This window comes from Limulus polyphemus, unplaced genomic scaffold, assembly GCF_000517525.1.
Source record: "Limulus polyphemus unplaced genomic scaffold, Limulus_polyphemus-2.1.2 Scaffold1070, whole genome shotgun sequence".
NCBI classification, from domain to species: domain Eukaryota; kingdom Metazoa; phylum Arthropoda; class Merostomata; order Xiphosura; family Limulidae; genus Limulus; species Limulus polyphemus.
In genome coordinates, this window is record NW_013666680.1 from 238,614 (window position 1) to 257,493 (window position 18,880).

Below are 18,880 nucleotides of genomic sequence, written 5' to 3' on the forward strand. Positions count from 1 at the left end.
AATGGCCTGGAATACTTTTAAATTTTGTACTGGTAAATTAAGTGTTGTAGAATATATTTAACTTCTAATTACTTTCATTGTTGTGGAGGGTAATGATTGTTAATTTCTTTGGAGTGGATGAGTCTTTGTTTCCTTTTTTATAACAATATTAGATCTGGTTTACCTGAAATGTTTTAAATGTATCTTTTATAAGTAAATTGAAATAATTTTCTTTTCCAGAATATACAGTTTACAGCAGCAGTACTCAGCCAATTGGGTAGGTAAAGCTTTTTCTTACAAAACTGTTTTGAAGTACATTCTTCAATGTACAGCATCCTTGTTTTATATTAACTTAGAAGCTTAACTCTAAAATGCTGGTGTAGCAGTTTGATGCACATGTTGTATGGCTTGTTTTATTGCAATGCAAAAAAAAAACAGTATTGGATGAACATTTAAAATTTAGTGAACTTTCTACAGATAATATAACTTCTGTAAATAAAATATTTTTATTTATGTATTTTGATATTTGTAAAAAAAAATTCTGCTTTGAAAATTTGAAAAATTTCATGTAATATTTTTACTTGAGAACCAAATAAAAATTTATTTATTGTAGTTTTCAATGGTTAAAGTCATTGCTTAATGCTAGGCTGGAAAAATTGAAGATTTGTTAAAACATGTAATGCCATGACAATCAGATACTAAATCAAACCTGTTATGACTTGTTTGAAATTATTTTTAATTTTGGGTTTCATTGAATAAGTTTGTTGTTTACAAGTTCTACTTTTTGTATTTATAAAATGGATAAACTATACAATATTTGTTACATTGTTATTTTTGATACTGTTCATCCTTGGACTGGCTTTGAAATACTAATTTTGTAGAGAATAAAAATTCATGTCATTTCATTGAGATCTATTTTGGGGTCAGATTTTGGACCCTTTGTTCAAAATAAGTAAGAATATTTCACAAAAGATAAGGCCTAAAAAGTCAGTTTTCAGTTTTTGACTGATGCTATTCTATTGCTGCAACCCTAAAAAAATCAGTATTTTTAAAATAAAATGTTGACATAGGCTTAAAAAATTTGAATTGCTTCTTGAATCCTTGTAGTTTGCTTGTACTGATTGGTTAGAATATTTGGTATATCTAATTTATTATGTTAATTATGATTATTCTGCATTGTTTGTTAGGTTAGTATTAAGTTTAGGAGCAAATCTAAACCTGGGTTGTCTGAACCTTAAGTTATTATTGGTTTTATGGCTGACAATATTATTAACAGTGATGGTATCTAACTGATGAAACAGTGCATTCTAATCATTATAAGAAATACTAGCAGAGACCTGCAAAATGTTTGCAGTCAGATTAATATATTTATTGCAACAGTACTTTTTTTAAATACAGAAATTTTAGAATAATACGAAACAATTCGATTTGCACACACTAAAACCTAAGTCCAATTTTCTTGGGCCTAATATTAGTTAAGCCTTCATTAGGTATGGACTATATCTGAAAGAGGTAAATAACACCATTTTGTGAAATTTTTATGTTTTAGTTGGAGGTAAACATTACCATACTTAGTACTATCAGTAAATCAACTTGTAATGTTATTCAGTGACCTTACATTAGACCTTTGATAAGCTTTTAGTATGTTGCTCAAAATGTCTAAGTTATATTTACATCCATTGAAATAAAGTGTGCATGCATATGCATTTTCAGGACAGACAAAAACTGAATAATATAAAAAGTATAGTTTGAGCCCTATATTTATTAGCTATACTCAGAATTAGATATATATTTTTAGTTCTGATCTATGCATGTAGCTTGCTTTGGTTAAAAGCTGATATGCGCCTTAATCTATTATTTATAAATTCCTACTGCCAATAATAGGTTGCTAGCTTATACTGTTCTTGGTAAAGAATAAAACTTAAAATATTTGGCTGCTGAATAGGTATTAATATTTGGCCTAAAACAAAGCTTGATTTTTTGGAGATTGCACATAAGTGACATGAAAATTAAACCAGAATATGACAGTTTTGAAAAAGAAGCCTTTTAGAAAATGGACAAAAGTATGAGTGGCTTAGAGTTAGCATTAACATGGTAAAACAATGATATTTTATTGTTAACATTACATATAATCCAGGACAATTAAAGTCTGAAAGGACAATGACTAAACATTTATGGAATAATAACTATGAATTCTGGTTTAGCTATAAAAATGAGAAATGTGACTAACAAATGTAAACTTTGTTTGGGTAGGGAGGTGAAAATTCAACTCATTAAATAATCACTAACTTACTGCTCGTTTTTTCAGTGTGTTTGAAATAAAAAAAAAGATATTTTTATATGGATCGATAAAGTTTTCTTCTATATTTTAATATTATGATTTATAGGTACAGTGCTTCTTACGGGAACTACGGAACTGATCCAAGTTATGCCCAAGGAACTTATGGTCAGTCCAGTGTAGGATATAGTGTAAGTATTTATATTAAAACATCCGTTAGGTTAAGTTGTAAGCATAGGTGTTAAAAACTACACTAATTTCTATGTGAGTATTGGTTTTTGAAAACAACAGTCATTTGCTTTTGCATTAGACTAAAATTGAAGTACTAATTTGGAAGTTTTAAGTATTTATATTAAACTAGTCTCATTAGGGTAAAATGCATTTTTGGTGTTAAAAACTACACATGCATCTGAGACTAAAGTATGTGTGTTAAATATACCCTCTTATGTATATTGCGTATGGCTGCTGAAAACTTTCCTTGTAGTTATGTTGTTTTAAATTGTTTTGTGCATTCCTTTTTTTTCTAGGTGTGTAAAACCTAATGGAAAATAATGCAAAAACTGTTTTAATGCATGTTATGTCAAGAAATTTATTGAAAAACTTTGCTTACTGTTACATTAAATTAATTTTATTCTAAGCATCCTTAACATTTTTGAACTTTTTTAGTCAATGTAAGAATTATGAAATTGTGTAATGGTTGATAAACATTGTTTTATAACAGTTTAACTCGAAACAAAAACTATTAAAAGGGTGTGATAAATGGTTCAGAGATAGCCATTTCAAACTTCTGATAAACATATATATGAACGTCAATGTTAACGTTTGTATTTATATGCCTGAAATTTAAGCCTGGTAGATCCATTTTTAGAACAACATTTGTCAGAAACTAGTGTAAGCTGATAATCTCAGTTTCAAACACTGGTAATGGTAGGTTTCTGAAAAATGTGACCCATTATAATAATGTTTCACTAATATCAGCATTTTGTTTATTATCTCTGCCACTGAAGGTAGATGGAGGTTATATTTTTCATCCCTATGTATGTTTATCAAAAATGGTGAATGGATCTGGACAAAATTTGAAATATGACCCGACTTATAAGTGATTAGTTTTTGGAGGGTCAAGTTCATGAAAATCCAAAAATTCCATATCTGCTAACAAGGGAACCAATTTTACTCATTATTTGTGTGCTATAATGCAGTAAAAATGATTAGATTTTGATGAAACATGGTTGGACTTAAGTAGAATATTCTTCCTCATTGTCCTGCCAAAAATGGTCCATGTTTGTTGATAAGGATGGACATATGTACGCATCTTTGAATTTCTTTTGGAGCCGAATATGATCAATGCTGCATGGCGGAGGTATGCACTGTACTGGGTGCCCCTCTATTTTGCCTTCGTTTTTTTCTGTGTTACTAAGAGTAGTCTGAAGAAACAAACATCTGTTATTTAATCTGTGTCAATTTGGTTTAGCACTACTTAGCCACCATTACCTAAGGAGGATGTATGTAGGACTTGAAGAATGATGTGAGTTACACATTAAGTGGTAAAAAAAAAACACATGCAAAAACTTTAATCGAGTGGGGAAAACTTTTTTCATAATTGGTTTCTCACAGTTTTGTACCAAATATAGTTTGCAGTATATATAAATAGAAATTAATGCTTAACATATGTGATAATACATCACAATAGGACTTGACAGTATCATACAAGCAACAGATCTACAGATAATTCTTCATCGGCTTAGGTGTTATGTATCTTATCATAAAAATAAGTTTAACTGTATGCGACACAGGCTAACTCTTCAGTAAACTGAGTACCATAATCATGAGTATTTGTTCATCGTTATTGTTTACAGAATGGGCATCACTTATACCCATGTCAGGAGGTTTTAGTGAGTTACATTCAAAATTTAATTAAAGTACTTTCATATCATGGTATATAAATAAACTTGGCATAAAAGTAGCTAATAACCCAAATTTTAACATTATATAAGTTTTAAGCTCTTAATTTTATAAGGCAATATTTAAAAAAATCCTCAATTTCCTCAAGTGTGAGAATTATGACATATGCTCTCTAGGTATCCCCTATTCTCTAATTTATTTACCATCACTCTTAAGAAGTATGAAATTGAACATAAATTACTTATAATTTGTCATCACTCATGCAAAGTATAATTTTTATACCTTCAATCTTGTTTGGTTACAGAGCCATCATATTGGAAATCAGACCCTACTTGCTATGCCCACCTGTCGCATCCTTTCTTTCAGAAATTGCTAATAGTTGTCTGTGACATTTAATACTATATTATTTCTAACCGATAGAAAGCTAAGGTTTTAATCTATCAAATGACATATTATATTATGGTGTTTTCTGCACAGAGAATTGTCTATTTCACTTCCAGTTCAAACTTTATTCCCACGAAAAATACATTGATAAGCTTAGCTGAATTTTTAATGGATCTTGTTGCTTAGTTAGAAAGCCAGAAGAATTGTGATAATTATGGGACATTGTATGCTTTTTGCATGCTATTATTTTTTGTTCTTTGGTGCATTATTTAATTAAATTATTTTGGTGCACCAGTACCATTAGTTTAAAAAAAATGTGGGGTTAAATGTCATCAACATTGGATAGCAAAATAAAAGAAAAACCCATGTAAGTACTTTTGCCAATTATTATTTCAACATCAAAGAACTGAAAACGGTTAATCTGGATGTTATATTCCTTTTATTAATGAGGACAAATCTCATTCACTGCTAAGCAATTAATGTCTGCAAGTGTTTTTTAAAACAACTGTATTACAAAGTTTTCTAAAACAAAAGCACTCAAACCTTGTTTGAACTAGCCATTTGATCGTCAAACTAACTTCATTAGTGTTTTTTTTTATTTGTTTATATGTTGCTTCAGTTTTAGTTAGTTTTGCTAGGGCTCATCGAATCCATTGGGGGGAAAAAAAGTTTTAAATCTTGGGAAATTTTGGTTTGGAAATGGGATTTATATTTGCCTGCAAAAAAAGCACTTGATTTCTTTTCTGTATAATAGTCTCTGTTAGTTAAGATCATGTAATAAAATTATTGTGATTTTAAAAAAGATGAAATTGCATGTGCATCGAAAATATAATTTTTTATATCGGCAAGGTGTGCAATTGATGCTTTTTAATAGTAGTAATTATGTGGGTAAGTTTCAGGCTTCTAAAATTATATCTTGTACTGCCATAAAGGGGGGGGGGGGTTATTTTCCTTAAAATATTCATAATAACTTTGGATATGCAACATTTACTTAATTCAGGAGTGTTATCCTAAATTACCCACAAGGAAGCATTTGCATCTCGATTTCCACCCTTCCACCAGGCAATATAATTACTGGATTATATATTGTTTCTTAGTATTAAATTTTTATGATTTTGCAAGATTGAATTCCTTTCTTCTGCAATAACCACAAACAGCTGCTGAAGCTTCTGTTAATATTTTAACATGCCTTTCGACTACTTGTTTGTGACACAGTATGCTGAACATGAAAACTGGCATGTCATCTTGATTAATGAAAGACACCAACTGTTCATTGCTTATATTTTTTGTCAGTGGTGGCTCTACTCTCAGTCCACATTATTAGATCAGTGTAATGTTGCATTAATATTTGGAACCACAAACTGTCTCTTTGTGCTAGAATTTGAGGTAGATCAAGCAGCTAATATTTTATGAAGAGCAAGTTGTCTGATAGCCTTAGAATCATCTCTAAGCATTGCAAGCAGCAAATTTTCTAGGTGGATAAAATATACATTTCTCCGAATTACTCTATCCACCACATATTTCTCTGATTTGGAATGTGATTTTATTACAAGTAGAAAAAGGTGCAGTGAGCCATGGCTGCATGAGGGAGTTTTCTTGATATTAAACCAAACTCTTGCATACACTTCAATTACATATCTCACTAACAAACTAAACCTCTTGGATGGGTTAGCAGTTGCGACATAAAGGTGCAAAATCCTGTTTGCTGTTGTTAACGAGCAAGAATGGTTCATTGTATCAGGGTCATGTAAAGCAAGTTCTCTTGAGCAATGACCTGACGCTATCAAATTGCACATGTCATACAAATATTTTTGATCTGTACTAAGATTCTCAGAATGGTCAATTTTCGGTAATGGCTCTGTAATATCGATTGAAACTAATAAGTTTACTGAAGGCAATGATTCACAAGCAGACGGTCCTAGAGTCACTCCATCAAGATGCATAATTAGATGATATAGGGGTAACTCAATTGCATGTGACAAACAAATTAACCAATGAGCAGGTCTTCCATAAGTTCAATTCAAGAAGCTGCATAACTCCAGCTTTTTTTTCCAGTGTTGATGTATGTGCCGTCACAACCTACAGCGACGGAATGATCAGATGAAATTTTGTTGTCTTCAAACCACTGAATGATAGAATTTTTTATACCTTCTGATGTTTTGGAGGGAGAAATGTGATCCATGAAAATTGATTCAGGTTTACTGACCAAAGTTATGTGCTTTGAGCCATGACTACACATTTATAATGTTTTTGCCCATTTTTAATGACAATTTTAGTTATATCTTTTATATCATATAGTTTGATTCATCAGAAGTCAGTAATGTTTCTTGGTATTTTTCTTGTTCATGTCGTATCGTGTTTTATAGACAATTTTAGCATTGTCATTTTTTTGAATAATGCCCATATCTTCCAAAACAGCTGAGGTAAAGGCTGCAGCAGCTCTATTTGAAATACAGTACCTGTCAGCTTCTGTCACTACTGTTGAAAGCGGTGTCTTCATGTGTTTATTTATTTTAGGATTTTGATGTATAAAGTGCAGTATTAGCAACATCAGAATCTTGAAACCATTAAGTCCTTTTGATTTACTATTTCACTTGGTGGAGAGATGATACTTTTTTTTAACTTTGGTTTGCTTACAGCAGTTGAAGATATAATTGGAGGAGTTTCATACCGCACAAGATTAATTCGTATAATAAAAGGCAACTATTGCACACCCTGCCAACTAGCAATTACAAAATATAATTTTCGACAAAGTAAATTCATTGCACCCAAATCTGCATTCTTTTATGTGTATGTTTATATAAACAAAGCATGTAATTCCTTCATAATTACATTTCCTACACACTTTTTAAATAAATTTGGAAGCTTACATTCATTGTGGGGTTAGCAAAAAGATTTATTTTTTTAATTGTGTATATAATTTATACATTGAGTAAAGAAATCTTTGTTAAGCATGTAAAATGGTTGACATGATCTAAGGTTTAATTCCTCAGCAGCAGCAACCTCAACAACAAGCCTGGGGTGGAAGTACAGCTAGTACAGCTACAAGCAGTTACACTGGATACAGTCAGGATTATACTCAACAGCCTGCTCAGACAACATCGTATAATATATATAGTCAGCAACCAGGTTCAACTTATGGCCCAGCATCTGGTTAGTATTTTGTTTTAAATTATTATGAAAGTATTCCCAAATTTCAGTACCATTTCTCTGTCATCTTTACTTGATTGATTTTTTTTTATATTTCAAATAATATTAAAGTTAGTATTTGCTAAAAATGTGAGAACTTCCATACCGTTCAAGGTATTAGGTGATATACATTATTTGTGGTCAGTTTTCATTTCAAGGGGTTAAAAATTATTTTGGCTTGTATATATTTTAATTATTAAATTTGATGATTAAGTTGTCACACAGCAAAGTGATTCAGGAGTGTTTGTTTTTGTTTTCCTTATGTAGGTCAAGTGGATGCATATTCTAGCTATGGAGCTACAACAGCAAGTTATGGACAAGGATCCACTACTTACAGTACTACACAACCATCAGCCTATGTGCAACCACCTGCTGGCCAACAAACCTATACTTCTCAGAACACTTACGGCATCAGTCAGCCACCATATGGAACAACCACATCATATGGTTCTTATAGCTCTGTCCCTACAACAACTTACGGACAGCAGCCAACTTACAGCAGTCAACCACCACCTCAGGCACAGCCTGTAGCAGCCCCAAATTATGGCTTGACTCCTGCCCCACCCCCACCTGTTCCTGCACCCCCAACTCAACAGCCACCACCACAGGGAGTTCCCCCACCTGTTCAGGATTTTTCAAGACCTCCAGCACCTGCTACTTACTCTCCTGGACCAAGTGGCATTCCCCCTTCTGCACCTCTTCTTCAAAGTGGACCAGTGAGTCCACCACAGAGACCAGGAGCTGGGGGATATGGCCCACCATTACGTGGAGGCTTTACAGGTCAAGGTATGTCATGTTTCTGCAAGCCAGTAAGAATTAATTTTATATATACATAAAGTATGTCTAGTATTTGTGGTTGATTTTAATAGTTCCTCAAAAAATATTGTGTTAAAGTAAAATTTTGTTCATCAGGAAATCCTGGAGGATTTGGAGATCATGGAAGACCAGGGTTTGGGTAAGTTTCAATTTTTTTGAAGCTATAACTCGTGAATTTTTATTTTTCAAAAAATTAAATCTCACTTGAATAAAGGATGTGAAATTTTTGTCATTTGGGTATAACCTCGAAAGAGTTCTAAACTTCAAAAGCTGAAAGAATTAATAAAATTTAACAGCTGATCCTTGATTACATATTTGTTGATTATTATAAAATTTGTATCAAGACAGTAATAGTTTTATGAGGCTACACCACTCATAAGGACAGTTGGTTTAAGAAAAGACTGTTTTCACGTTTACAAGGCTTGTTTTAGTGGGTTGTCCACTGCTGATCAGTTAATCTGTAAGTCTGTCTGTTTAGCTCTCAGAACCCTTGGTTTGTTCTTATCATAAAACACGTTTGTAATACAGATTCTTAAATGCTTTGAAGCAGGTGAGCTTTTATGTTGACACACAGGCAAACCAGAATTCATATGATAGCCTTGTTTGAATATTTACATTATTGCTGTTTCTGAATGAGTTGGTAGTGCTCTTCCACCACTGTTTAATTAGACACAAAGGTTTTTCACATTTGAGTGACCAACTTTACGAGATATTTACAACACAAGTTGTTGCACAGAGAAACAAGTTAAAAGGTATCTTTAAGTCTGAGAGAAGGATTAGACTTGTCAGTATAGAAGGTACTGCCTTAACAGTATAAATTGTTTTTATATGAAAACTTGTGGTTCTGGGGGCTTGTAATAAATGGAATTAAATAATGGTATGTGGCACTGGAAAAATATAACACATGGTAAAATGTGTTAATGTAGTAGTTGGCATGAATAATTACAGAATTGAAAGGAACTATCAAATGGTGAAATGTTTTGATATGGCAGTTGATATGACTGCCTGAACAGAGTAAAAGTTTTATTGTGGCAACTGATATAGATAATTCCTAGATATAACATAAGTGATACACTAGCAGTGGACAATAGGACTGCCTCAACAGGGTAAAATACCATAATATGGCAGTTTCCTTTAATTACTTAATAGGAAAGTGACTTAGTACTATTGAAACAAATGATAAAACATTTTATATGGCAGCTTATGTGGGTAATTACTAGATAAACGTAAGTGGTACAGTGGCAGTGTGAGATGTTTTAATGTGGGTAGTTACTAAATATAGCATAAATGGTACAATGGCAGTGTAAGATAGGACTGCCTGAGCAGAGTCAAATGTTTTAATGTGGGTAATTACTATGTAGAACATAAGTGGTACAGTGGCAGTGTAAGATAGGACTTCCTTAACAGTATCAAATGTTTTAATGTGGGTAATTACTATGTATAACATAAGTGGTACAGTGGCAGTGTGATATAGGACTTCCTTAACAATGTCAAATGTTTTGATGTGGGTAATTATGAGGTAGAATGTAAGTGGTACAGTGAGATAACAAATGTGTTAATGTGGGTTGTTATTAAAAAAGAGCATAAATGATATAATGGCAGTGTAAGATATGACTGCCTGAACAGAGTCAAATGTTTTAATGTGGGTAATCACTAAATAGAGCATAAATGGTGCAGTAGCAGTAAGATATGACTGCCTGAACAGTCAAATTTGTAATATGGGTAATTAACAGATAGAATGTAAGTGGTACAGTGGCAGTGTGAAGTGACTGCCTGGACAGAGGCAAATGTTATAATGTGGGTAATTACTGTAATCACTAAATAGAGCATAAATGGTGCAGTAGCAGTAAGATATGACTGCCTGAATGGTCAAATTTGTAATATGGGTAATTAACAGATAGAATGTAAGTGGTACAGTGGCAGTGTGAGGTGACTGCCTGGACAGAGGCAAATGTTATAATGTGGGTAATTACTGTGTAAAACATAAGTGGTATATAATAATGTGGATAATTACCTGATAGTGTAAGTGGTACAGTAGCAGTGTGAGATGACTGCCTGAACAGGGTCAAATATTTCAATGCTGGTAATTACCAGATAGAACATAAGTGGCAATGTGAGACGACTCCTTGAACAGAGTCAAATGTTTTGATGTGAGTAATTACTAGATGGAACATAAGTAATACAGTGGCAGTGTGAAATAGGACTGCCTGAACAGAGTCCAGTATTTCAATGTGGAGTAATTATGAGGTAGAACATAAGTGGTACAGTGGCATTGTAAAATAGGACTGCCTGAACAGAGTCCAGTATTTCAATGTGGAGTAATTACAAGGTAGAACATAAGTGGTACAGTGGCAGTGTGAGATAGGACTGCCTAATAGAGTCCAATATTTCAACGTGGAGTAATTACGAGGTAGAACATAAGTGGTACAGTGGCAGTGTGAGATAGGACTGCCTAAATAGAGTCCAATATTTCAACATGGAGTAATTACAAGGTAGAACATAAGTGGTACAGTAGCAGTGTGAGATAGGACTGCCTAAATAGTCCAATATTTCAACATGGAGTAATTACAAGGTAGAACATAAGTGGTACAGTGGCAATGTGAGACATAATTGCCTGAACAGAGTAAAATGTTTTAATGTGGATAATTACTAGATAGAATATAAGTAGTAGAATGGCAGTTTGAAATAGGACTGCCTGAACAGATTCAAATGTTTTAATGTGGATAATTACTACCTAGAACATAAGTGGTACACTGGCAGTGTGAAATAGGACTGTCTGAACAGAGACAGATGTATTAATGTGGGTAACTACTAAGTAGAGCATAAACCTTATATTCAGAGCAAAAGGCTAGCTGTCTAAACAGAGTAAAATATTCTGATAAGAATAATTTCTAGACAGAAAATAAGGGATGTACTAATATGAGTAATTACAGTATGAAAGTGGAAAGTGACTGTGTTATCAAAATATGGGTTTTTTATGTCCCAGCTGTATTGAATAATTATTAGATAGAATACAGCAAATATGGTGGCATTTAAAGCAAGTACTACCTGAACAGGGTAGATATTTTATTTTGCTGTCAAAGATAATAGCTTATGAAATTACTTGAAGTTACAAAAGCGTGGTAGGTGTTAAAATAAGTTCCTATTCACAAAAGGTTAAATAATTTTTTTACGTGTCAGCTGAATATGAAAATTACTTGATAGGACTGAATAATGACATTATGACAGTAAAAGAAAAGACTAACCAGGGCAAATGTTTTATTATCAGCTAATGACCACTTGAATGAAAAATGTTAAAGGTAAAAATAAGTTAATGCCAGGACATGATGGAGTATGTTTTTATATAACTGCTGAATTAGGTAATTATTTGGTTGTCCTGTAAACTTATTTTTATATTATTCATGAATAGTTACTACCTGAAGAGGGTAAAAAAATTTTAGCTAACATTTGTAATTGGTTGGTAGAACCTAAAAGTGTCATGGTAACATTGAAGACTGATGCAGAATAAGCAGAGTAAAACGTTTTGATGTGTCATTTTGTTAGGGTAATTATATTTAAAACTAAAAAGAGATGTGGTAGCATTGAGGAAAGTTACCATCCGATTATGGTAAAACATTATGTAATCGAATAAAGTGAATAATGGGTGCAATTGAAAAATTAAAAACATGGTAACAGTGAAGGATTGGCTGATCAAGATAAAATATTTTTTGTGTGTCAGCTGACTTGATAATTTAATGGATAGATATAATGATGATGCAAGGGGGTTAAAGCTCCTTTCTGAATAAATTAAAATGTTCTAATGTAACAGCTGATTTGGGTAATTTCTCAATAAAGCTGGACACTGATTTGGTGCTATTGACAAAAACTTTTTGTAGCCTATACACCAGGATAAAATGTTTTATTCAGGCAGCAGGCTTGGAAAAACTGTTTTGTGTTAACTGCTGATTAAAAATTAAGATTTGTGCTATTTAGATAAAACATGTATCTGGCAGGTAATTTATAACTGATGATTAAACAAGCAGACTTGTGCTGTTCATTTAAAAATATATTCAGCAGGCTGCTAAGTTGTAACTGATGGTATAATACATGCAGCTTTAGGTTGTGTACATAAACATTGTATCCAGCAAGTTGCTGATCTGTGAATGATATTTAAATTTGCAGACTTGAGTTATGTAAGCAAAGAATATATTCAGCACACTGCTAACTTGTAACTTCGATTAAACAGAAGTCTTCAGTTGTGTAGTATCTAATAAGCTGAAAACCTACAACTGATGATTAAATGTGTGGCCTTGGGTACATGCTGATGACTTGTAACTGATTGTTAAATGTTAGACTTCTGTTTAGTAGGTAAAAAATGTATTCAGCATGTTGGTAACTGGTAACTGATATGAACATATATCTTTGGGTTATGTAGTTAAAGAATGTGTGTGTGTTTAGACTTAATCTTGGGCTGTTTATATGATGATGGTATACAAAAAGTTGCCGACCTTTTTATTGATTGTTAAACTTGATTTTTGTTTATGTAGGCAAAAGATATATCCAGCAAGTTGCTGACTTATAACTGATGGTTAATCATATGGTTTTTGGTTATGTAGGTAAAAAATTTATATTCAGCATGCTGTTAACTTGTAAAGGATGGTCAAACTTGCCATCTTGAGTTATGCAGTTAAAGAATGTATCTAACTGGTCAATGACTTGTAACTGATAATTAAATATTCAGACTTGGGTCATATAAAGAATCTATCCAGCAAGTTACTGAACTTGTAACAGGTGGTTAAACATGTAGCTTTGGGTCATGTTTAATGTATCCAATGGGTTGTTGACCTGTGGTCTGCTGTGTACCTTTGAAAAGCATATAGTTGCAGGTGCATACTTCTGAATCTCCAAAAGCTATGAATGTTAAGTGTTGTTTACTGTACGCTTAAAACCTTTTTATAAATATTTGGGTCATAGGTGATGGTAATTGTAAGAAATTGGTACAACTCGGTGTATTTACTGTACCATACATTTTCTTTATTACATACTACTATTATGAGCACTTGATTAGAAGACAACAAATATGAAAAATAAAATAAATCCAACTACTTTCTGTTCACTGGTTTGTTCCCAAAGAAAATAGAATTATCTTCTGGTATAAGTGGTCAGTTGTTCATAGTTATATATATATCTCATGAGCAAAGAGTTGCATCAGTACAAGAATTTCCAATTCTTGGGGGCAAACTTTGTAGTAAAGAATTAATTTTCATTGGTCAGTTTAGTAACACTGACAGACTATTACTTTAGAAAGTTAAGTGGGAAAAAAAAGTGAAGTAGAAATCTGACTGATAAAATACAAATTTGGCCTTGATAACTTGCATTTTTGAATGCAACCTACTTCTTGCTATACAGTGAGTAGTGGTTACTTTCATTACAGTTTTACGTATCAATTTCTTATTTAATAGTTGAGAGAACAGATTTTTCCTCATTCTTTCAGAGGTATTGGAACACGATCATCCCTGACTAAGGAAATTCTTTTGTTACAGGATTTAGAATGGTTCTTTAGTATAGATTTGCAGTTGTTTGTGGTAGCAAGTTAGTCATTATGAAAAGAACTCTTAAGATGTTAACAAAATGTACAATTTTAAGAATAAATAGAGAATAGATAAGAATAGAGCATAAACTGATTATCTTAATTTAGGAAATTAATTTCTTATTGTTTTGGGTTAGCAAAAAATAAAGTTTCAGTTTTATTTGGAAAAAGTTCAGAGCATCCCCAGCATACAAATGTATAAAACTAGAAACTTGTCTTTGAGCCAACTTGTCAGAGCTATGTTTTATGAGGAATGCAAATTGAGGATTGCTTATTCTTGTCTAGCTTGACATTTGTTTGGAATACTAGTTTAAAAAAGTGTGTGTAGTGTTAACTAAGAAGTGCTGATGGTGTTGGATGTTGAACAGATTGTTTAATTTTGGTAAAATATTTGCAATATCTTAGGTCAGAATTCAAATGTAGAATTTCTTACAATAGAAACAGATTGCAAAGAATGTCTTTTGAAACTGTTAGAAAGGAGTTTGTAAATATCTTTCATGATATTTGGGGTTTATTTCAATCTATTATCAGATAGATTGTGAACTTTAAGTATTATTTCACTGATAAACTTTCGTTGTCAGATTTTCTTATCCAGTCACATACCCCCTATGCAGTTCATAATCTGTAATGTAGTTCTTTTCAAGAATGGTACTAGATTATTTCATAGTACCAGACGTTATCTAATGATACCCTTATAATTTATAATTACAGAATATTTCATAAATCACTATATACCAAACTTGGAAGATGTACATTTTTCAGTAATTGTTAGATCTTCTAGAAAGTTGTAGTTTTCTGTGCATCTTTTACCAGTTTAATGTGAAAGTAAAATCTATAAAGAAAGAAAAGATCCTGTTTTTGCTAGTCCTTTTAGCTCTACTACGTAGGCATTCAGACTGAATTGATAGAAATAAGAGATTCTCTCTTGTTCAGATTTGTATTATTTTCAACAGATGATGCTAAAGTTTGTCTACTGTATTCTCCATCAAAAAATGATTTTTAAGGCAAGGTATTTGGCAAGATGTGGTTGGAAGCCCAGACTGTATATACATGTAAAAATACGCATATATGGTATATATACATTGGTAAGCTCCCAGAAAATTTTGTAAGATGTGGAATTTTGTTAATATACAAAATGTGCGAAAGGAAACAAATAATAAAATGTAAGTAAAAAAATATATACAAGTAAATAAAAATAGCATAAACGTATATGGGTGTGGCTATTTCAAGCTAATTGAACTGTAAAGGGAAAACTAGGTTAGAGAAATTTGATGTTTTAAACATATGTTCAAAAATTTCTAAAGAAGTGATTTTTATAGTAAATCCTAATGATTGATGCGTTAGAACAAAAAAAAATTGAACTAAAGAAGGTGCTAAGGGTTGAATTTTGAGAACAAATGGTGTGTGTGTGTCATTAATGTCATGCTTAACTGTCACAGCAAATTGCTGGTGAAACAAACTGTTATAAACCATTTGAGGAATAAATGGCCCTATCATTATAGTAGTAGAAAAAAAATTTAAAGGAGTTTACCCAATGAATACTAAATGCTTCAAAGTATTTCAAGGTGGTGGTTACTCTGTCTAAAAAGAAAATAAATCCTCAAGTAAAGCTCAGTTACTCTCAGTGAAAAAGGAAATCCTTTTGAATGGATCCTTCTTTTATTGGTAGTGTAGGTTCCACTTCAACTGAAACTTGTGTAAAATGACTGAAACTTACCGGGGAACTTTGAGTAATTTCTTTTGTTTATTTTGGTATTCATTACATTTTTCTTTTCTAATCATTTTTAAATCAAAATGTATAAATATTTTTAGAATACTGCTTTACAAGTTTGTTTTTAAGTAACATTTTTAAATTAAAATAATAATGTCTAAATACATTATTATTGGTCAGTTGGCTTAAAACAGATTTAAAAATATAATCTCATCTAGTACAATGTTCTCATTTATTGAAATATGTGCTTTTTATTATTTAATATTGTCTTATTTTGAAACTGTGCAGTGCTCCACATAAGTTTTTAACATAATGAGTATTTTACTCCTTGAAATATAGTGCAGTGCTGAAGACTCACAGATTTTGGGTTTCAATGGTTTTTTCATCATGGAACACCTGACATTTTGGTGGTGTTTTGCTGTGTTTATTAGGCACTTGCTATTTTTATTTCTGTATTAACATTCTGTTAAGGACACCTGAGGCAGTTACAGCATAAATTAAATACAGTAAGCACTTTGTCAATGCTAGTCAATAAAATTAGACTGGTGTAATTTTCAGTTCAACAGTATCCCTGAACTACAGGTAATTACCAGTCAGTTATTGCTGTATAGCTAATTTATGAATTTTTCCTTGCCCAAACTTATAATATCAGTAAAGAAAAGAAAGAATTTATGAATGGTGTAGAGCCTAATCTATTATTCTATTCACTAATCATGCTGCAATGGACTAGTTTTGCCAAATCATGGCTTTTCAGTACTACTTGGTATCATATAGTGGTGGAATGCAAACATATCACTCTATAACTCCCATGCTTTGAGTTTGTTTTATTATCGATAAAGGATTTTGTTCTTTTGAAGTTGTGAACATGTACATATATGTGAACAATATATGTGCTGGCAGGTAGTTGTGCCTCTTTGTGGTACTTTATTTATGTAAAAAAAATTGTATTTACTTATCTGGAGCACTGATTATGCACTGTGTTTTTATGGTAAAATATAAATTGATGTACCAGAAATAAAAGTTAATTTTGGTGAGAAGAATACTTGTATTTGTGATATGGAAAAAAATTAAATGGCAGAATTAAGAATTACTATATTTATAAAAGGAATCATTATGTTAGTTTAGTACACCTTGTTAATGTGGTTTTATTTAGTATATATACAGTACCAGAAAAAATTTAACAGAATGAATGAGATAAATTTTATTATGAGCAGGCTGTTGCTGTTAACCAGTTTATTCTAGTATTTTTAGCAGGTATAACCGAACTATGCAGAAGAACCAGTGGTAGTTTAATGGTATAAAGCACTGAGAATATTTAAGAAAACAAAATAAATTATCATAAACTTTGGTTATGTAGATGATTGGATGTAGTGCTTCAAAATCAAGCAAAACATCCTTATAGATCTTAAGTAATTTCTTTAAAGATTATTGTTTACTTAATATCATCCACTGGTTCCATTGCTAATTGGACTAAAGTTAGAAAAATTAGTGGCTTGAAGTTTTTCCAGAAGAAGAATTCTCACTGAAATGTCTGTACTTCAATCATAGTAATCCAGGGCCTGCTGGAAGGGGCGGTTTCAACAAAGGTAAAGCATCGAAGTGGTGCTCAGTTTTTGTTTTATGTTGCCAATTGCATTGAAAATTGTTTTTGGACATGCCTAAAAGGTGGTGGCTAGTCTCTAAACCTCATGTATTAATTCCCTGTATATTTCTTGTAATTATTTATGTAGTTGTAAAAGGTAAGTTAAAAAAAAATCTCCATATAGAAATTGTGAAATTTTGAACTCAAGGCCACTAAGCTATTTGGGAAAGCACTATTTATTTGTTTGTTTGTTTGTTTTAACAGAGCCAAATGGCAAGGTTTTACGCATGGTATAAAAGGTTGTAGTGATTATTCATAGCTGCCTTAAGGATTAGTTTTTCTAAGAAATTAAATAGGTTGATATAACATACATCAACTCCAGACTGTGTCTAAGGGTTATCTCTGTATTTATGAATCTTTGCTGCTTTCATTGCAAGAATACGTGTGGTGTTATCAGTAGCTGGTTATATGTTTAAATTGTTGTTAAGCTGCAGCTAGATTTCCTAGGTTTGAAAAATGTGTGGAATGAATGTATGTTTGCCACTTTAGAATACTGTGCTTAATATGTAAGTTTTTTTAAGAACAATATCTTATGAAACTAGTCATTAAACACTGATATTGAAAAATTGAGTTCACAGCTGTAGGAGTTTTTGTTTTTGGTCTGGATGAAGCTCTGTTGTTAATATGTTTAAGAATGTTATGCAGCATGTGTAAGTTCTAAGATTTTTGTGAGAAATCATACAGTTTTCTAGGGTAAAATCCAGATGCTGTATTAGTGTAATACTTGGCAGAAACAGATGCTTAAACATGAGTTGGGATTTGTAAAATGTAAAAGTTATCCTGCATGCTTTGGTAACATTTCTCAAAGGTTATCATAATAAAGAAAGTGATTTTATGTAGGTTCAGGTGAATTTTTCCAAAGTTGTCTTTGCTAATGTGATAAAACATGCTTTGTTTTTACTTCAGTGTTGTTTCTTGTGTAGGTGTTGAAGTTCCTGTTTCATCATTTGGTTTGAAATTTTGTTAAACATAAAATCCAGTTTGAAAGTTTAGTCTTACATGTAATGTTATTAAACTTATCTAGAAATGTCAAAAAATGTTGCTCAGAATAAAAATTACAAACAATTGAGTGGTTGAACTTAAATTTGTAAAATGATTTTTCCAATGGCATAGCACAAAAATAAGAAAAAGCTTATCTAAAGAGCAAGAAAACTTTATAGAAAGACACATTATATTGTACAAAGTTATGTACATGTTAATACCTCAAACAATGGTGTAAAACGTGCAATTTGTACAATTAAGTTTTATCATGTGGATAAGTTTGCACATGGTTTCTTTTAATATAATTTTTATGATTTCAATTTTTTTGCACTTTCTGAGTTGAAGATTTTGGCTAGCAATAAAATGAGCGCAAAGTTATTCACTTAACTAAAGAGAATATTGCACTTAATCATGGTGTTGGGAAAAAAA

The 18,880-nt window shown here is 31.8% G+C and overlaps 1 protein-coding gene across 2 annotated transcripts in view; it reads left to right on the forward strand.

The window, feature by feature from the left end:
- The window catches only part of LOC106461984 (RNA-binding protein cabeza-like), a 41,702-nt gene that overhangs the window by 7,947 nt on the left and 14,875 nt on the right, over window positions 1–18,880 (forward strand). The window contains exons 2-7 of one of the 2 annotated variants that reach the window (XM_022389100.1): window positions 220–256; window positions 2,367–2,448; window positions 7,537–7,696; window positions 8,000–8,518; window positions 8,645–8,687; window positions 17,377–17,414. In XM_022389100.1, the coding sequence (XP_022244808.1) occupies window positions 220–256; window positions 2,367–2,448; window positions 7,537–7,696; window positions 8,000–8,518; window positions 8,645–8,687; window positions 17,377–17,414 (879 nt within the window). The remainder of the gene's footprint in view (window positions 1–219; window positions 257–2,366; window positions 2,449–7,536; window positions 7,697–7,999; window positions 8,519–8,644; window positions 8,688–17,376; window positions 17,415–18,880) is intronic. The other variant, XM_022389101.1, reaches the window with a different exon arrangement.